A 21577-nucleotide genomic window follows, 5' to 3' on the forward strand; every position below is an offset into this window, starting at 1 on the left:
GCCTATCAGGATTTCCTAATATTTGGTTTCCTCCACCTTTTAGAAGTTCAAGGCATAAATGAAATTGAATTAAAGTTTAATCTTAAAGGGGTGTTAAAGAGGAGTATGGTAAGCCATATTAATGAACTATGCTGCTGGAATGCCATAAACGTCAACCTTATTCTGAGTGGAGTCGGCGCAAGCAAGTAAAGACAACGTTCAAAGACGGGCTTGAAGATTTCGCGCTCGATAATCGTGCCGTCATGAGACTTTCAAAGCGTCTGCCCTGGACTGTAGTTAATAGCTTAATAACAATGCAAAAATTATTACATTGCATTCTTAACGAACCAGAGGCTCAGCCTAGTCACTTTGGAGAAGTTTTTTTTTGTTTTTTTGAGTAAGGACGTCCAATCAAAACATGTTCAGTTACATTGAAACCCGTGACGTCATATATCAGATACTGGCGCTGCGATCTGGGCGCGAAGTTCGAGAAGGAAAAGAACGCGTCCTTCGTTTTCTCCCCTAATAACCAACAACTTTCCGCAAATAAGTGCAAACCGAATCTTGCAAAAAGTATTTCACTGTCCTGTATTTGGTGACAACCTCAGAATGCGACCTCAAATATGCTGCTGTCCAACTATAAGAAAGTCCGCATAAATGCGCGCCAGCCAATTATGGTCGCTCACATCCGTGACGCAATGGCTGAGGCAAGCTTCTTTCGCTATCCGCGTCCATCGGGAACTGTGTTTTGGTGCGTGGAGGCGCAGAATACAGACGCAGAGGGGTTTTGTAGGAGGAGAGCGAAAGAGAGAGAAAAGAGAGAGAGAGAGAGAGAGAAGAATACAGGAAGGCAGGGATGTTAACCAGTCAATAGTCTGGTTGGCTACCCTACACTGGGGGAAGGGAGAAGGGGAAGAGAAAGAAGGGAGAGAGAAGGTGTAGGTACGCGTACGGACAGCACTTCAGTTAAAGTCGCTCGAGCAAACCAGAAGTTCTGAGAAAACACAAAAGTGCCTTCACTGCCTTCTGAGCCGATGATCGGTCGGGACGGTGCTCTAATATTGTCTGTTCACTCAGAGGACGATCGTCTAGTTTCCTCAATCTGTCGGACAAATATTGTCTTTGGGCTTGAAATTGAGGACAATGGCACAATATGTGGTCAATGTTCTCCTCGCATGCGCAAACATCACATGCAGGACTATCAGCCATTCCAATTAGTGCTGAGTAGGCATTCGTGAAGGCCACTCCAAGCCATAACCGACACAGAAGAGACGCTTCACGCCGGTGCACACCGGCTGGAGGTCTGAGTTGAAGTGATGGGTTTAGTCGGTGCAGTCTTGTGCGTCTTGTATGTACATTATTCCACTCTGCTAAGGAGATCGTGCGTGCCAGAATGCCAAGTTGTCTCGCGGCGTCGGTCCTTGAGAGCGGAATGGGGACGCAGCGGTCTTCTTGGTTTGACGTCCGAGCTGCTTTATCGGCGTCTTCATTACCAAAGATACCGCAATGACCTGGTATCCACTGAAAAGAGATATCATGGCCTTTTTCTCCTAAGTGATGGACAAGTTCCGCGATTTCGCACGTGAGCTGATCGTGAGTTCCATGTCGGAGAAATGAATGCACACATTGCAAGGCCGGCCTGGAATCGCAGAAGACTGCCCATTTTCTAGGACTTTCAGTATTTATCACTTCAAGCGCGTCGCGGAGAGCCGCGAGCTCTGCAGCTGTAGACGTAGTGACATGGGAAGTGTTGAACCGCTTGGTTATTCTCATTGCTGGTATAACTACAGCGCCACCGGAACTGGTTGATGTAGTTGATCCATCAGTGTAGACGTGTGTGCAGTCGCTGTATTTCTCGTACAAGAGAAATAAAGTTAGTTGCTTGAGCGCTGATGATGGCAAGTCCGACTTTTTCTGAAGTCCTGGGACTGTAAGGTTCACTTGAGTACGGCGCATACACCATGGAGGAATAGAAGGCCTTGCCGCAGGTGTGTAACCTGACCTGAAAGAGTCACGGTGCGCGAAGACAGTCGCACTGAATGTCGTGTGGGGCCTATCTACTGGGAGACTTGCTAGGTGGTGGGTAGGGTTCCGGGCGAAGTGTCTTAGGTGCACACGCATTGTTTCAATGCTAATGTGCGTTCTAATAGTGAAATCTTGAGCCACTGCAATAACTTCAGTCGTTGGCGCACTCCGCGGTAGACCGAGACATATCTTGAGTGCTTGGGCTTGGATGCTTTGGATTATGTTCAGGTTAGTTCTGCAGGTGTTGGACATGACAGGTAGGCTGTATCGCAGGAATCCAATAAAGAGGACCCTGTACAGTTGCAGCATAGAGTGTATTGGCACTCCCCAGGTCTTTCCTGCAAGGAACTTAAACATATGGCAAATTCCTGTCAGGCGTTTTTTCACATAATTCACATGAGGGGTCCAGGAGAGATTTTTGTCAAGGACCACCCCTAAAAATCTGTGACTCGTGCTGTACGAGATCATGTGTCTGTCGACGGATATCACGTATGGCGACATTGATTTCCTGGTAAATGCCACCGCTGCGCACTTCTCGTATGATATATGAAGTCCTTGTTCTCGAAGGTAGGATGATGTCAAAGTAGCTGACTTTTGAAGCCGCGCGCGAAGCTGCAGTCGCGTCACAGCCGACGTCCAAATGCAAATGTCGTCGGCATAGATGGAGAGCCTAACAATGCCTGGCAGGATGTCGGTGAGTCCAATGAGAGTTAGACTGAAGAGCGTTGGGCTGAGTACTCCGCCCTGAGGCACCCCACGGTTACTGTAATGCTGGGAGGTCGGGCCATCCTCGGTAAGTACGAAAAAGGATCTCGTATGTAGATAGCTACGTATCCAAATATATACTTTGCCGCCAAGTCCTACTGCCTCTAACGCGTTCAAAATCGCTTCGTGCGTTACGTTATCGCACGCTCCTTTAACATCTAGAAACAGGGCAGCAGATAATCTTTTGCAGGACTTCTGGTGCTCGACGTACGTCACCAAGTCGATAACATTGTCTATGGAAGAACGGCCCCGCCTGAAACCGGCCACTGCATCTGGGTATACCTGGTAATGTTCGAGGTACCATTCTAGCCGTGCTAGAACCATCCTCTCCATTAGTTTTCCGATGCAACTGGCAAGCGCAATTGGTCGGTATGATGCAATGTCTACAGGCGACTTGCCAGGCTTGAGCAGTGGAATTATGCGACTGGTCTTCCATTCTTGGGGAACCGTACCTGTCCGCCAGGAGCTGTTGAATAGGAGCAGGAGCACTTTTCGAGCCTCATCACCCAGATTACACAGGGCACGGTAGGTTATACCGTCGGGGCCTGGTGAAGATGAACGCTTGCACAAGGCCAGTGCAGCTTCGAGCTCGTCCATGGAGAAAGGACTATCCATGCGGGAGTCGCGTGAAATCGGTGAGTGGCGGAGCGTCGATGTTCCAGCGCAACTAGTTTCGCCAGCAATCCTCCTGCAGAAAGCTTCCGCTACGTCAATCTCGCTGCATTGTTGGTGAAGGGCCAAAGACTTAAAAGGGTGGCGCTGCTGAGGGGTTCCACGGAGACCACGAACAGTTCTCCATATGTGAGACAATGGTTTTCGTGGATCCAAAGATTCGCAGAATGATTTCCATCTTTGTGATGCAAGTTTGTCCATGCGACGCTGAATTTTCTTTTGAGTTCTTCTGGCCAACCTCAAGTCATTTACAGACTTCGTGCGCCTGTATCTTCGCTCTGCACGACGACGAATTGCACGAAGCTTCTCTAGCTCAATGTCGTATTCGGTGCGTGTGGACGTTCTCGGAAGTGAATGTTTCGCAGCCTCTAGGGCACCTTTTATGATGTCCTCTAGGTTAGTGGCCAAGTCATCACGACAGCCGTCTTCGACAATTGACTTGAACATTGGCCAGTCGATGCATTGTGTGACGGCGGCTAACCTGGAGTCCGTCAACCCTTCAACCCTAAGATAAGTGGGTAGGTGGTCACTTCCCCGCGTTTCAATATCCGGAAACCACCTGACCTTTCTAGTGAAGGAGCGTGAAACAAAGGTCAGGTCCAGGCAGCTACAGTAGGCAGTTCCACGTAGAAAGGTGGGGCTTCCATCATTTAACAAGCAAAGTTCTTGTTCGGAGGCAAATGACACTAATCTTCTGCCTCTCGAGTTTATCTTAGAACTTCCCCAGAGATGGTGGTGGGCATTAAAATCTCCAGTAATCACCAAAGGCTGCGGAGTCGCTGTGGTGATTCGCCGCAATCTCTCGCAGTCCAACCGACTTGAGGGCGATATGTAGGCTCCAATTAATGTGAAAGTGAGCTTGCCTTTCCTCACTGTCAGACAGACGTATTGGTTTTCTTGGTCAGGCGACACTGGGTGATGGACATACGTAAGATCACGTCGCATGAATACGATGATCTTGCTGCATTCTCCGTGGGTGGCGGACATGAAACATTCATACCCGGACAGTCTGATGTTATCTGATAGGGGCTCGCAGATGACGATGACTGGGAACTTATTCGTGAACACAAACTGTCGAAAGTCCGACATGCGTGACTTCAGTCCTCTGGCGTTCCACTGAAATATCGACGCGTTTCGGACTTCGTCACGAAACGACGGCTTCTGGAGAGCCATGATTTTAACCAAGAGCTGCAAGTACTGGACTCAAAGTGTCCAGCACCTGTAGTGCGCTTTGCGCAGACGAAGACTTCATGTTGGTAAGTATACCGCGAATGGCACTCATGAGCGACCGCAGAATGTTGATGACCTGGAGATCATCAGCCAGCGTCGCTTCAACAGTGGCAGAAGCCGTTGAAGCCGGTGCGTTTTGAGGTATCTTAGCAGGGAGGTGTGCCCTCGGTAGCTCAGGCCATTCTTCAGGACGGGCGAGGCTCTCCTCTTTGTTCGCTTTCCTTGTATCTGTCTTGGTGGCGCAGTGCGGAGATGCGGCAGCCCTTCTGACTGTAGCTGGCGTGTACCTATCTTCAGTTGCGGAATTTCTCGAACGTTTTCGGTGTCGATGCCGACGTCGCCGAACAGCGGTAGCAGCCTCTCGATGCGTCGAATTGTCGCGCACCATGCGTTTTAGAATCGTGAATTCCTTCCGCATCCGCGGGCAATCCTTTGATGAGGCCTTGTGAGGACCACTGCAGTTCGGGCACTTTAGAACATGTGTGCTGCAGGCGTCTTCTGAATGGGACTCAGAGCACCGCGGGCACACTACACTGTTCACGCAGACACCCTTCACGTGGCCAATCTTGCAACATTTGAAACACTGGAGGGGCTTCGGTACGAATGGTCGTACTGGATGGCGGACATGTCCTACTTTGACGTGGGAAGGAAGGCTGTCTCCTTCAAACATAATCTTCACACAGCGTGTGTTTCCCAATCTGGAAATTCTTGTAATGGAATTGCCTTCTGTCGTTGGCTTTATCAGCGTTGGCAAGTCGTCATTAGGAATGGCAACGTCGACGTCATAAATGACGCCCGCAGTACCATCGCCGCCTGTAGGGATCATTGAACGCACCTTTACGTTGTCGATATCAGTTATATTTCGTAGGTGTTGTAGGGCACTACGATGTAGCACATCAACTGCCAGGACATTTTTCCGCGGGTTTATTCGCACGTCTTTAATCTCATTTGGTGCGATTTTCTCGAGTAAGGAAGAGAGGACCTGCCTGTTGAGGAGCCGCAAATTGGTCGCCGGGTCCACGGGCATAAAGAGCACAGTGTGCGGCCAGCGCAGCGGTGCACTCTTCACGGTAGAAGCACTTGGCGACGAAGATGCCTGCAGTAGTCTTCTTTTCGCTGATCTACTCATCACGACCTGGAAGTCATCGTCCGACGAGTCGTAGCTGTCCGAACATATCTCAGTGTCCTCGCTGTCGGTATCGCTTGACGCACTTCCACGTTTCCTGGACGCTAGCCGACCTGACGGCTGCACACCAGGAAAGTCCGCGGAGATTTCTTCATCCATTACCGCAAGGAGGGAGCGGCAGCTCCCAGAAATGCAGGGAAACAAAGCGAAAAAGCGGAGACAAAAGCACAAGCGTTCTATCAAAGAATCACTTCGTCTTAGAGAGGCAGGGAGGTCAACCAGAGGCAGTTCCGGTTGGCTACCCTGCACGGAGGGAAGGGTGAAGAGGGATAAAAAGAGAAAGAGAGCGGAAGCGGGAGATAGAGAGAAATACAGGCGAGCACGAACAAAGCGCGCACACTACATAGCGGTAGGGGGCCTAAAGCTTTGAGTTCTGATAGTGGAAGATTGTCCAACTGGTCCAGTACTCTGCACAGCACTCGTCTGTGAGCGCTGTACCGCGGGCAGACACAGATATGTGCGAGCGTCTCATCGATGTTGCATGTGGCGCACGTGAGGCTGTTGGCCATTCCAATAAGGAAAGCATCTTCATCATCGGCCTGGTTACGCCCATTGCAGGGCAAAGGCCTCTCCCATGTTTCTCCAACAACCCCGGTCATGTACTAATTGTGGCCATGCCATCCCTGCAAACTTCTTAATCTCATCCGCCCACCTAACTCTCTGCCGCCCCCTGCTACGCTTCCCTTCCATTGGAATCCAGTCCGTAATCCTTAATGACCATCGGTTATCTTCCCTCCTCATTACATGTCCTGCCCATGCCCATTTCTTTTTCTTGATTTCAACTAAGATGTCATTAACTCGCGTTTGTTCCCTCACCCAATCTGCTCTTTTCTTATCCCTTAACGTTACACCTATCATTCTTCTTTCCATAGCTCGTTGCGTCGTCCTCAATTTGAGTAGAACCCTTTTCGTAAGGAAAGCATACAAGTTCGTAAATGCAACGTCTAGCCACAGACGGTACAAAATGGTCTGCATGGAGCAAGAAAGGCGCAGACTCCTTGTCAGGCATCCACTTCCCTTTTGGTCTGCGCCCTAGGCAACTGTCCGATACGTTGTCTGAATAAACTATTTGACTCTTTGACTGACTATTTGACTCTTTGTTCACGTCGTGGTAACCCAGGCGATAGGTGCATGCGTATGTCCGGAGTCAGCGAACGCAAACTACACATGGTGAAAGCGTTCGACTCCCACAGAGGCAAAGTACATTCACGGCAGATCAGTCGCAGCCCAGCCGGGAACCGAACCTACAGAAAGCCGTCCGGATCTCAGGCTATGAACCTCATGTGTCATCGACTTGTAATGAAATGAGCAAGATGATCATCTACATACGGTGTGAACTGACTTACATTGTTCATCCAGTACTGCCACATGACAATAATCAGTATGTCTGTTTGACCGTGAGAAAGCGCAAACTTTCATTTACTCTAGTGGGCGCTTACCTTTCTCCATCAGGTCGTTTCGACAGACAGAGACTGAATGGCATTATAGATGCGACTCCTGGTCCATGAATTGTTGTTGGGGAGCTTTAACGCACATCATTCACATTGTAGGAGGAAATTATGCTGACATTGTAGGAGGAAATTATGCTGAATCCTTATGGCACGTTCCGCATGGTTCCTATCGCGCTACAACTGGGTTTGCAGCAATGCGGAGCCCACTCGAGATTTGAGTCAGAGAAAGCCCGTCCCCGCCAAACGTTCAGCTGCTCAGCAGTCGGAGTAACAACGTGATCGGGATTATGTCGTATCTTTGTCGCGCTCCCAGAGCGAAGGTGAGAGCTCCTCCGAGCGCTCGATTTTTTGACCAGCCGAATGTAAACCACACCGTGATAGCACTCTATAGAGTGTTCGAAAACGACCAGTCGAATGTGTCGTAAGTTTGCTGCCCAGTATAGCGTTTCTCTTTAGTAACCCTGTCGCTGTGAATGGCATGCGCTTATACTGACCGCTTCGCCGTGACGCAGGCAACACGGACATTGTGGAGGGCAACCTGAAGCTCATCTTGGGCCTGGTGTGGTCGCTGATCCTTCGCTACCAGATCGGCCGCACGAACTTCCCGCCCAAGAAGCTCATGCTCGCCTGGCTGCGCGCCGTGCTGCCCGACCTGCAGGTCTCCAACTTCACCACGGACTGGAACTCCGGCATGGCGCTCAGGTGAGGGCTCGCTCGCAATCAATCAGTTAATCACTCGCGCGGGCCATTTCAGCTTTGGCCCCGCGCTGACAGTGCCATTTTGACAACGGCGGGGCAGCTGCTGCAGTTTCTGAATTCAACCAGACTGAGTTACCGCCTCTCTGAGAGATTTGATGAACATACCATTTCTTGTACGACTTCGAAGTGCATGAACTGTGATGTTTTATTTGCCCCTTTTACATCGTAGGGTGGCCGGTCGGGCCAGTCTAATTGGTTCGCTTCAGTGCATCTCCTTTATCTCGTTCCTTGGGAGAGCTGTCTGAACTTTTCTACCCTGTCCCCCTCCCCCGGTACAGGGTTGCCTACGGGAGATAATCTCTCGTTGTCCTCCCTGTCTTTCCTTTGACTTTCTCTCTCTCTCTCTCTCTCGCTATCTCTCTCAGCGCCGCACGCGATGATCGGCCCAGCTTTGTGATAGCGCAATGCATAAACCTCGGAGTTTAGATTTCGATTAGTGCTGGTGGAACGATGAAATTTTCGAATTGAATCGAGTATAGATATATTGAATACGAATGTTGAGACCGGCACCGATTACTATTATGCTACTGGGCGTAGATAAAGAAACGCTAAGAAGGAAATGACCGTCAGGGAGCGATCTAAGGAAGCCTCAGCCTGGCGGAGCCAACGTGTTTCGATGAAGAGGCTTGTCTTCGGGCCCTGGTCGAAGTGGTGGCTGAGAGTTTTCCTTTGTACGCGCTTACTTCAAGTTTCCATCTTCCTGTGATTCCTTGGTCTGTAAAGAAGGAAAGCTGTGCTACAACAATCCGGTGTTAAAGGGGGCTTCTAAAGACGTCATGGAGCAGAAGATAAGATCGCGGAAGAAACCACGTAGGTCGCGTAACAAAAACAATGAAACGATCTATAGAAGAGCCTAAGCAGGCGTCTAGCGATCATAGAAAAGCCAAAATGCTGGGGTTACACGAAGAAGCTGTACTGCTCACGCGGGACAAGTACCCGGAAAAAGTAGCTAGGGTCGCGAGTGAGCTATAGTGCAAGAAGAAAAATAAATGAACTAGCGTATATCCCATTCGCAAGGGGGATAAAAGCGCACCAAAAGGGAAATCTTGTTTACTTTCTTTGGTATATGCAACGCTATAAGGAAATCCCTTACACTTTGCTACGAGAAAGACGTGAAAGGTCACTGCTACGGGGCCTGGCTAGCCAACAATGGGGTGCATGAAGCGGCCGGTGTACCATGCGCATAGACCGCTTCTCCCATTGCGGGCGGGCTCGGATAATCGTAACAAACCTGCATGTGCGATCATAATATAAAATTCGATCGTATTTCAATATTTGATTTTTGAATGAATACTTCGATTCGAACCTTAAGTATTCGATTTGTACGTATTTTATACTTCTAATTTTGCGCAACGCCGATTTTAACACCGTAGTGCCAAATGGTTGGGCTTGACCTCTTCGAGCGGACCATCGCGACCATGGCTTAGTGGTTGTGCACTCCTGAACTAGGTCGGGACGCCTAAGCAAGGAAAAGCGAGTTAACGAGCAGCGTTTAGTCTGACGGTAGGCATTCAAGCTCGTGACTGAGGGTCGTTTGAAAAACGATGCTGTGTACAGAGGTAGTTTTCGACGATGAACGCTTTGTAAAAAAAACTTGACGGTAAACTTGACGGTATATCGTTCATTCAGATGCACGAAGTCTAAGGTGCGCGCCCCTCCATTGCAAGCTGGGAGCTGAGCCACGATGTAAGACGCATGCAAGACGTTGCGATTTACAAGCCAAAATACACGCAGTAAGATAATCCCAGCATGCACAGGCATTTCTTGCAGTTTATAGGCTTGATGTCGATTTTCCAAACCGAAAACAGTCACAACATTTTTACATTGGGACATGAGTTAGACTTAATTCGCTGCGCAATGGCTTTCGGCCGACTGCATTAAGAGGCAAAGAAAATGCTTACATAGGTTTATCAGCAGGAAACGCTAATAACTACGTACATTCTATGTATATTAAGTATACCCGACCTTAAGCTGACGAAATAAGCGATATATAGTATATAGCTTGCAAAGCCCGACCTCAACCTCAATATCGAGTTTGATATGGGGTCGAAGGGAGGTATCTGGCGGTAGCCGAATGCTGGGTTGAGGTTTTTTAAAAGCACCTCAAGCTTATGGTACGAGGTTGAGAGGCGCCGTCAAGCCTTATTATAGGTTGAGGTCATAAGCTTTGGGAGGTCCCCGTTTTCCCACCTTTGCATACAGATACACACAACGCTGCTGAAGCGTGCTCGTATAAATGTATTTGCACCGTTTATTTCAATCGATAGATTGATTGCTTGATCAAAAATACCGATCAATCAATCAGTATTTGTGCCCCTTGCCGTTGGGCAGACGGTAAACAACAGTACCCTGTCAGGGTTAATCTTTTCACTCGTCTCTCGATAATTTCAGTCTGTTTTTTTTTTTTTTGCCTGTGTGGAAATATACTTGACGATCGCATTGTGGAACAAGCGGTGCTACGTGGAATGGGCCAGTCGTTTGGAATGCGCCAACTTGACCGCGTTACCATTTCGGCCTAATGATCTTCTGTTCCGGCGTACCGCACGCATTTGCAAGCGGTTCTTACCCTTCCATTAGGGTGCAATTGCGAAGGTGGAGCCGAAGTTTTCCTCCACAGCTTCTCAATACCCTCCCCCCCTCTCCTTTCCGTTCGCCCTGATTTTCCTTTTTGAAAGTTAAGCACGACGGAAAAGTGGCATGGACGCTGCAGGAAGGATTAGCAATCAGCTGTGGTTTTTCTACAAGATATGGTATGTTTGCCTACTTTAGCTATTAAACGAAAATCGCGAGTTAAACTGCGTGGTACAGCAGACCATGCACACAAATATAAAGCGTGAAAAAAGAAAGAAAGAAAACAGAAACGTTAAATTGGGCAAAACACTTTCTTTGCAATCTTTAGCGTTTGCGTATTTCTCTGCCGATCCTTTCGAGACCATCATTATGCAGCTGCAGCGCAGACGCGGGCCAATGCATAATCATGCTCTATATTCGGGTCTCAAATGAAGCGCGCTAATGAAGGGTCGTCTGCAAGACGTCTGCAACAGAAACTGGCTCATGAGCTATATAGCCGTCGACCTGCCCGGCTTTCTTCTACAGACAGACTCCCATATGGAGGACAGCCTCCCAGGAAGCGTATATACGGACCGGGCCAATGAGAAAAGGCGCGCAGGGAGAAAGCGATCAGCCATGCGTGCGACCGGACCAGACGAGACGTGTCTGTCCGGGGGCGCGACGAGAAGAGAAAGTGATGGCAGCGCTCGAGCGGAGAGCGAAGTCGAGCGTGCCATTTCGCCGTCGGCGCTGTCCGTCGGCCTCACGGGGGAAGGAGGGGGTGACGCTGGGGCCATTGTCGCGAAATCGCATTTCCCCAGCTACGCGAGCTATAAGGCTCGTTGGGGGTCTCGTCGTACAGCATATATACGCGCTGACCCCCGTACAACGCGCGTATAGGCGGCGGCGGGTAACGACGTCACCGTGTAATGGGGCGGCCGCGGTCGTGACCCCTTCTTTTCGAATCGCGAACACTTATACGCGACCAGGAACAATGGCGGGGTCGAAGGCTCATTCTTTCCAACGACCGCAGCCACACGCGGCGACGCTTTCCCGGAGAAAGTGGAGGAATACGGTCTGGCACCCGTAGTGTCCGTCCGTTATGTTCCGCGCTGTAGTTCGGTGCAGTGTTCGCTGTGTCGGGTGGGGGAGAGCCACCCACAATCTCCGCTAGATCGTATCTAGGACTACGTACCAGCGGTTCCTTGAACGAGACTCATTGGTCCTCGGTAAAGCAGACGCTTGGGCTTGTTCGTGTTTCTTAGGACGAACGAAAGACAACGCATACAGGAAAACGTGGACGGAGCCAGCTCTCCGAAGCCAGACTCTGCTTCGAAATGGTGATTTTATTTCGACTCCAGATAAGCCACACGTACCGCTTGAGCGGCAGGAGGATACATAGTGCCTGTAGACCATCATTGAAAAAGCTCCCTTGCTTCGCTCTGACTCTGTCTCGCTCACTCACTCAGCCATTTCGGTCTCCCTTACTGCTTCTTCAGGGAAGTACTTTTTCCTGCGCCTCCTCCCCCGCGTAAAATAGTTCATATCGCATTGAAAAGAGAGAAAAAAAAAGGAAAGGAAGAAAACACGACCGATTTTTCCGAAGCGCTGCGGTAGAGGGCGCTATTACGGTCTTGGTGGCGCTTGGGGGCGCTTGGGGGCACTTGGTGCAGCAACCCACCGCTCGTTCCAAAGGGGACGCTCGTAACATCCATCCATCCATCCATCCATCCATCCATCCATCCATCCATCCATCCATCCATCCATCCATCCATCCATCCATCCATCCATCCATCCATCCATCCATCCATCCATCCAACCATCCATCCATTCCATCCATCCGTCCATCCATCCATCCATCCATCCATCCATCCATCCATCCATCCATCCATCCATCCATCCATCCATCCATCCATCCATCCATCCATCCATCCATCCATCCATCCATCCATCCATCCATCCAACTGAACTTATCCAGGGGCTTACGCGCCATAGACATCTTTCGACGCCCACCTGATAGAAAGAAGAAGATCACAATCTTGATCATCATCATCAGAGCAGCGAAACGTTTTATTGCGAGGCTAAGTCGTCTGCAGTGCATATAATTAAGCCTGATTATCGGCTTTACAGCCCGCTATTCCTCGAGGCACAACTTGAATGCGTCACGCACAAATTTGCATATGCTATAGTGCTTCTGCAAGAGCATTCTGACACGACCACTTGAAGACGCAGTAAGAGGTCCACCTTACACCCGTGTTGCCACCCATCATTAAAAGCGCGGATGTGCTGCGAATACTTGGCGATGTAAAAGCATAAATATAGGCACCAACAGCCGCTTGCACGCGAGATTAGTGAAGCCTATACGATAGCATGTTACGCGGAGGCGCATTCGTGAGCTCACCGCCTTTCTAACGTTAGAGAGAGGACCGCCTCTGAAGATGAAAGCAGCCAGCTCCAACAGCTCATTTAAATTGTGTTCTATTTTAATTTTAATTTTATATGACATTTCCTAGGGGGGCAGGGCGAGGGGGGATCAACTATTAGGATGCCATGTCAACGCCGTTTACACCCAGAGTCTGAACAAAGTGTTTACGCTATGACCTTCTTTAAGCCCCCGCCCCACTATTGTTATCCCCTTAATTTTCACGTTGTATAAGTGGGGTTATTCGACGGCTCAGTAATGAGCGCGCGCTTGTAAAACAAAAATGAGGAGAAATCACAGCTTCTTTTCAGTTTCAATACTGTTATTCTACAGATAACTAGGACTCCGTGTATTCGGAGTTTTTTTTTTTTTGAAATTCAGATGGTGTTTTTTCGGAGTTTATTTTTTGGCGGTAATTCGGCGTTTATCGGAGTTTATTTCTCGCAAATCCCCAATTCTCCGAAATTCGGAGTTTAATTTTGCATTATTCTCAATGCTCTAAAATCTTAGATGAATTTATATCTGAACACGAGAACATCAGAACACACGAAGCGTATTTAGGTTGTCTGGAAGGTTTGAACGCACAAACACACGTACACCTAAGCGCGAATACCTGAATGCAAAACACCTACGTTTGTACGTATTACAACCTTAAAGCTTGTTGTAATAGACGCAAGCATACTTTACGAGGTTGCTGTCATTGATGGAAGCAATTCTCAAGGCGCCCTTGCCGTTCGCAATGCCAACTGTCACACGACAAAACTTGCAAACAATGACTCCTTCAGATGACGTTGACTCTTCAAAATCACTAAAGTCCTTTACGCTGGAAAGCTTTCGTTTCCTTCCCATTCTGCTTGCCGAAAACTTCTGTTCGCGCGCTACAGAAATCCGTCATATGAGCATGCCATCGCCAGCAGGCTTTCCGCGCTTGATTCGGTCCCCTGGCGCTCGATTGCCGCCAGGGGACCGTATGTCAAGATGTTGTCTCGCGCTCCCGGGCGGCGACAAGCCCTTTGTTAAGGGCCGATTTACGCTCGAGCCGCCCATCGCCGCAAGCCGCACCGCACGCGTGCGGTCACGCGAGAAATTGCACGTATCCAGCACTTGTGCACAAATTACCACTTACACTGTGTGCACAGTGTATACCTTACACATTGTAAACCGAAATTTGTGCACAAGTGTTTGATGCGTGCAATCTTTCGTGCGACCGCACGCGTGCGGTGCGGGTTGCGGCGATGGGCGGCTCGAGCGTAAATCGACCCTAAACGTGCGATGGGTGCGGTCTACGAGATACTGTTGACGTGAGGTAAAATTTATATCGGCGAAACCGGCCGATGTATCAATGCCCGCTGAGAACATGCCCTTTATCGAAAGGCTTTCGATAAAGAACGGAACAGGGTCGTATTGGCCGGTAAAATTGAAATTTATTGGATAAATACGAATTGTCAAAAATCTTACCGGCGAGTGTTTATTGGATTTTTTTTTCGAATTTATCCAATGACACGGAGCCCTGCAGATAACATACAAACGAGGGCACCAAAGTTAAATACTGCAACGGGACCATTGCCGTGCTCTAACATTTTAGAAGCTTCTACACCTACTACTTCGAGTATTTGCGTCACTGGACTATAGTGCGTATACCAGAGTAGCGGAGTGGCAACTGCGAATGCTGTACGGTTTCCTAGAGAATAAAAAAAAAATCACTCATCCGCCGGTCGCGGGCGCTACAGGTCCATGGCCAGATTCTGGACCACATCAAGGTCGAGGTCCGTCTCGGTAACTAATCCAAGGGGAGACAGGAGCAAAGCACAGGTGAGCTGGACAAGTGCGGTGTCCGGCACTGCTACTCAGTCGCCTAAAGCTAAGGGGCACGCCTTAGAACAGGAAATGACGCAGATTAGAAAGATGTTAGAACAGATTACCCGAGAGAATACAACGCTTAAATAAGAGATCAAGCAGCTTGGAACAGAAGACACGATGCTCAGCAACAAAGAAAAAAATAGCAACACACCCTCCGCCAGTAGGACGCCGACGCCTAGTCGAGCTTCAACACCCGTTCCCACACAAGCGAACGGGGAAGCACCACCACACAAAAGGAGGGCGCAAGAAGCGGTTGACGAAAGGAGCGACTTTACAATCAGCGAGGTTATTGGAACGAACGTTTAAAGAAATGTTCGATGGGCTACAGCAACAAAACGCAAACGTGTATGTAGAGAATAAACGATTCGATGGATTAGAGAATAGAGTAGCCGCACTAGAAAGCACACCAAAGGAAATTCGGCCGGCAGGCGCGGGACCGATTAAAAGCAAACCGAATAGCAGACCGAATGGGGTAGAAGACAGCAAGGCCACCGAGGAAGAACAGATAAACCAACACGGCGCCGCGTAACCAATACGTGATTTGGCAATGGAACTGCCGCGGGTATCGTCAAGCGAGGAAACCTGCAGCAGTTCGTAACAAGCAAGGAGACGCCAGATGTCATTGACCTGCAGGAGACCGGGGGATGGCAAAATTATCGGGGTATGAATCTTAGTGGTTCCGGCGAGAAGGTAACCGTCATGACGCTGATACAGACACCTCTCGGCTGTCGAGCACGATACCGGAATGCGCGGCATAGACCATCTCCTGATTGAAATAATCCTCTCCCTTAAAGAAAAGGGAAATCTATTCTTAACATATACAGTCCACCCCGACAAAAGCCCAAATTCGTTCCACTCTTCCTCAAAGTGTTGAGCGTAGCGGACATGCAGGCGCTAGTCGTGGTCGGCGATTTTAACGCGCCACACGCGGCTTAGGGATACAGCATAGAGAACATTGAGGGCCTGTTGCGTACTCCAGGGCAGCGTATCGTACTGCTGCCGAGAAGTAGCGGCGCCTGCCTAACGAAGCTCCACTGACGTTGCTTATTGGGTAGCGTGGCGTTGTCGCCGGGCTGCGGGCATCCGGTAGACCATGGCGACCAAGCAAGAGCGAGACGATGTTCTAGTGCGAAACTTGCATGGTTTCTTCAAAGGTAGATGAAATAAAATGAGAAGAGCATGAAGTGAGTAAACGTACATTTCGGAGCCCCTTAAATAGGCTCTCTACAATCGTGGGCGGGATCTTGCTTCCGTCGACGTCACGTGACCGGCACAGAAAGAGCTGCTGCAGAGAGGAGATTGCTGCAGAGAGGAACTGCTGCAGAGAGGAGGTCGTCACGCCTCCTGGAATTGCAGGCGCCTGTCCGTCTCTTCTGCGCGTTGCGGGTTCGTGGAAGTTTTCTAGGTCCAATTCAAAGGAAGGGCCTCTCTTAACTCGCACACCCACACACACATACACACACAAAAGAGGCCTGTATGCTGTGGGGCTTCCGGCAGATAGGCAGACACTCGAAACGGTCATGGCGAATTAGGAAGTCACGCTTCATTTCGACGAGGCCTGGTGGAAGAAGGTCGGGTGAGAGAAAGTTCTTTGTGCATGAGGTGCTGGACGCCAACCCTAACAGGCCGAAGCCTTTGGGCAGACGCTAAGCACGAATGTCTAACGCTCATAACTGACCCTCGGGCACCCACCAGAATAGGAAACAGCGTAAACAACGACACACCAGATGTCACATTTACGAAGGATGTAGCAGATTCTCGATGGACAAACATGCAGGAAAGCTTAGGTAGTGACCACTACAGCGTCGTCACAACGGTACAAGCAGGCCCAAGGAAAAAGAGTGGTAGAGAACTGAAACTTGTAGAATAGGACTCTTTCTGCAAAATCCGACATGAAGATGCTGAAGACACTATAACGGACATCGGGAAATGGGCAGATAAATTAAAACAAAGTGTTAAACGAGCTACCAAAACTGTTCCAGAGGAGACAGGGATATAGGAGATGGATAGCAGGATATTGCACGTCTGAGAAGCGAAGGGTAGTATGTTGAAAAGATGCAAAAAGCAAAACCATAAATGGAAATTAAGGAAGAGAATGGTGGAATTAGACAAGAAAATCGAGATATATGCAAGTAGGTTAATCCAACAAAATTGGGTAGCCACGTGCAACTTGAGGGAAATGCAAATGGGAATGTCCAAGACCTGGAACATTATCCGATGCCTCTTGGACTCCGAGAGTACAAAAACCGTACAAAGGCGCAATCTACAGAATTAAGGTTATACATAGCTACGAAGGTACGGAAGAAGACCCCTTTCGAGAGCTCCAAAAGATGTACGTTGGAGATGCGGATAGAGAACGACTCCCGGATTACCTAGGTAACGAGAATCCTGATGTCGATACCCCCATTACGTAGGCTGAAGTCAGATATGAGCTTACCAGGGGACGTATTCTGAAACGTTCGCCGCGGCGAACTTTTCGCACTGGCCACGCCTCCGCCGTAGCGGCGCGCTCTGAATGGCTGCTTTGACAAAACCGGAAATTCAGGTGGCGCAAGTGCATTTCCGGTTTTGTCAAAGCAGCCATTCAGCGCGCGCCGCTACGGCGGAGGCGTGGCCAGTGCGAAAAGTTCGCCGCGGCGAACGTTTCAGAATACGTCCCCAGGCTCAACCCAAAATCTGCAGCCAGGCCCTAATGGGATAACCAAAAAAAGAACACTCGGGAACCTCGATGATGCGTCCATCCGAGCTCTCGCTGAATACATGAATAACTGCTGGGAGCAAGATGGCATTCCAAGTCAATGGAAATCAGCCCTAATCATCTTTATACCGAAATCTGGAAAGAAACCACAACTGACAAACTTAAGGCACATATCGCTAACATCCTGCCTCGGTAAACGCATGGAACGTGTGGTTCTCACACGCCTCACGGGATACATGGATGATGGAAGACTTTACCCATATACCATGGCTGGATTTCGACCCAAGTTATGGCTGCAAAATATTATGCTCAAACGGAAACATCAGATCACAGATGCGGGTGCGAAAACTCTATAGACACCAAGGCGATCTCGATCTAACTAAGACCTTTGACACTGTCACGCACCAAGGACTACTACAACATCTCCAAGAGCTGGGATGATTGGACGTAAAACATACGCATACATCAAAGACTTCTTGACGGATCGTACGGCAAAAATTTTAATTGGAGAGACCGAATCGGAGGCGCTCAATCTAGGTAATAGGGGCACCCCGCATGGTTCAGCCCTATTCCACTTTCTATTCAACGTGGCAATGATTGGTCTTCCTCCGAGACTCAAAAAGATAGCACTCGGACACAGCCTATACGCGGACGACATCATCCTCTGGGTGTCGGCTGAAAGCGATGGGCATGTGGAAGAGATCCTCCAAACAGCAGTAAACATAGTCAAAGACTACGTCAGAGACAAGCGAATGAGATGCTCCTCGCGAAAACCAGAGCGTCTGCTCTATTGACCCGTATGCAGGGGTCGAAAAAGCGTTAAGGAAAGGCCGGGAATTGTGGTCACAGTAGAAGGCACTAGGATACCTATAGTGGAGAGCCTGAGAAGGCTGGGACTCCGCATATCCGAAAACGGCCATAATGGAGAAACCATTAGACTACTGGACAATAGCGTTCAACAAACAATCGGGACTAATAAAGTGGATATCCAACCGAAACTATGGCATGAAGGAGCACAATCTCATCCGATTAATAGAAACATTCGTAACCAGTCGTATCGTATATGTGGTCCCTTACCTTATAAACTCTACGCTGTGGAGAAAGCCAAGATATAATCCATCATTAGAAAGGCGTATAAGCAAGCCTTCGGACTTCCGGCAAATACGTCAAACGAGTGTTTCCTTGTGCTCGTCGTGCACAACACGCTAGACGAACTTATTGAGGCCCAGATAGCGGCGCAGTATGAAAGACACACAATTTGACGGGGAGACACATCTTAGATGTCGTCGGCATAACCTACGAAGCACAGCACGGACTGCATGCGGAGAGATATCCAAAGGAAAATAAGGGAACATCTCTCAATACCCCCTATCCCCAGAAACATGCACCCGGAGTTTCACGAAGATAGAAGAATCTCACCATAAAAGATTCCATAGTGCCAAGGACGTAGTCTATGTGGACCCCGCGGAGTACACAAATAAACAGAGTATGTCGATAGTTGCTACGAGTTTAGAGGGTGGCTCCAGTGTTACTGGTACTGTAAAAATAGGAAATGCGGAGGAGGCTGCCTTAGCACTGGCATGACGCTAAGCACTGGCACTGGCGATGTTGGCCTCCACGGAGGCCAACATCGTAGCCAGCGACTCCAAGAACGCTGTCAAGAGCTATGCCAAAGGAAGAATCTCCCCGGAAGGGCTAAGAATTTTAACCAACTTTCGTGAAGATCGATATGTTCACATTATATGGGCACCCGCACATTCCTCCCTTCCGGCGAACGAAATAGCGCACAACATGGCTCGAGAACTGACGGACCGTACAGATGACACGCAAATACTGGGAACGGAGAGAGACCGGGTGACCAGCTTTAACGAGATCACCAAACACTATGAATTGGGAAGGGCCCATTTCCCCCCGGAACACTACCCACTTAGTAGACGGCAAGCGACGGCATGGCGCCTCTTACAAACAGATACATATCCGAACCCGGTGGCCTACCACCACTACTACCCGGATCTTTACACGGATAGGTGTAGATACTGTCAAGGAAGGGCTGACCTACAACATATGGTTTAGGCTTGCCCTCGGACACCCACACAGGATAAAACACATAATACCAGAGTGCAGTGGGAGACCGCGTTGCTGAGCTGTGCACCGGAAGACCAACCCAGCAGGCCGAAGATGCCGCCAGGGCCCAAGGGCTCGAGGCCGTCATATATAGGTAGGGAGGCCTAGGTCTCATAAGTCTGCTGTACTAAAATAATGTTCGTTCCTCTTCCTCATCTACCAGCGTTGTATTGCTAACCCCTAAAGAAAAGACTTGAACCCTGGAACGTTGACAAGAGTGAGTACTGCTGCTTACACAGTGACAAATGGAGTAACGTTGCTTCCTGGCATGTAGTAAGTTTCACTCATCTTATCTACACGCATCCACCCCAACTCACACGCAGACTTACGCCCACTCTATTGCCGACGTGTCAAGAATAAGTGAATGAGCACAAGTACCCGCACCGGCTGCCCGTGACGTCATAAATTCTCACTGCACGTCTTCCCGGGTCTTGTCTTATCGACAAAGAGGTATCACGTTGAGCTTTAAGGGAACCAAAGACTCGACGATCAGCAAGTCCTGCGAACTGTTTCTGCGCTACAACGACAGAAATAATAAGAAAACCTTGACATATATTACAATATGTGTCTCTTAGATATAGACAAGTGTTGATCACGTTTCCTCCAAATACTATCGCGCAATTAGTTGGTGGCATTACGCAGTACAAAGAGCGAAGAGACCTTGTTAGCGCTGTGTACTCCCTGCCCTGGCATTTGTTACAACTCGCCAGAAAAGAAAGTCATATAGTCAAGCTGTAGGAAACGCTGCTTCTAGTAACGTTGAGCTGCAGCGCGTGACGTCAAATTAGTACAGACAGAAAGAAAATAACGTAGGCATAGATAGAGAGAGAAAGGTAAAAAAAAAGGATTTGACAGTTTCGCCCGCAGGGCGAAGCATTGACAGCGATATAGAAAGGTTTCGCGTTGTGCTTGAACTCCTCAGGTGGTGTTCTAAACTATACGCGGGTGCAACAGGTTGGCGCGACGCAACATGCAGGGCAACTGATGCTGTGCAGGAGGAACAGCACCCTGGCAGCTACCAGGCGTCTCGCGACGCTGGCGTGGTAAGGAGCGCCACCGCCGGTGGCGTTGCAGGCGTCGCACCTCAGTGGTGCACTAGATGAGACCGATGCAATAAGCGCTGGCGTATATAGTTCAGCGCCCAGGGAAATGTCTGTTAGCTTGACATTTACGCCCCGTATTGAGAAATGAGTCTTGAAACCCTTGCTTGACTTGATTAAAATGACGCCTGAAGTGACACCCATTGCGTTCCTTTCGGCGCGCTCACGTAACAGGCGTCACTCAGATACCAAGCCAAGCGGGAGCTTCGAGTTGAGATGAATTTCTCAACACGAGGCCGCTTACCGTTCACTCCGCTCAGACCAGCGCATGCACATGGCGGCTGTCGGGAACGCTAGTGTGCTTGTACGCGCGCGCACAACGCCCGTGCCCAACAGCAGAACGCTGTCCGCCGAGCCGACTGAGCGGATTGTTGTCGTTGCGCCACGCATCCAGTTCGTCATTTTTGCAGCCAAACGCTCTGGAGACCCGGGAGAGCCTCTGGAAACAATCTAAGCTTCCGCGCGCGAGCCGCGCATGCGTCGTTCACAGCGGGACAGCACGACGGCAGCGGCGAAGGCAGGACTACGGCTCGAGCGTCCGTCAGTGGCGTAGCCAGAAATTTTGTTCGGGGGGGGGGGGCTACGCCACTGGCCCAAGATATATATATATATATATATATATATATATATATATATATATATATAGCCTCCTCCTTAAGAGGAAGCTTTAGCTCGGGTGCTCCTATTTAAGTACATGTAGAAGCGGAATTTGTTTTTCCCTGCAACCACTTCACCAAATTTGAGGAGGTTTTTTGC

General features: G+C 49.4%; 1 protein-coding gene across 1 annotated transcript in view; it reads left to right on the forward strand.

Annotated features, from left to right (window-relative positions):
* The window catches only part of jbug (filamin-type immunoglobulin domains fbug), a 224453-nt gene that overhangs the window by 105518 nt on the left and 97358 nt on the right, over window positions 1–21577 (forward strand). The window contains exon 3 of the mRNA XM_065447642.1: window positions 7821–8010. Within this exon, the coding sequence (XP_065303714.1) occupies window positions 7821–8010 (190 nt within the window). The remainder of the gene's footprint in view (window positions 1–7820; window positions 8011–21577) is intronic.

The sequence above is a fragment of the Dermacentor albipictus genome, chromosome 1, assembly GCF_038994185.2.
Source record: "Dermacentor albipictus isolate Rhodes 1998 colony chromosome 1, USDA_Dalb.pri_finalv2, whole genome shotgun sequence".
Lineage (NCBI taxonomy): Eukaryota > Metazoa > Arthropoda > Arachnida > Ixodida > Ixodidae > Dermacentor > Dermacentor albipictus.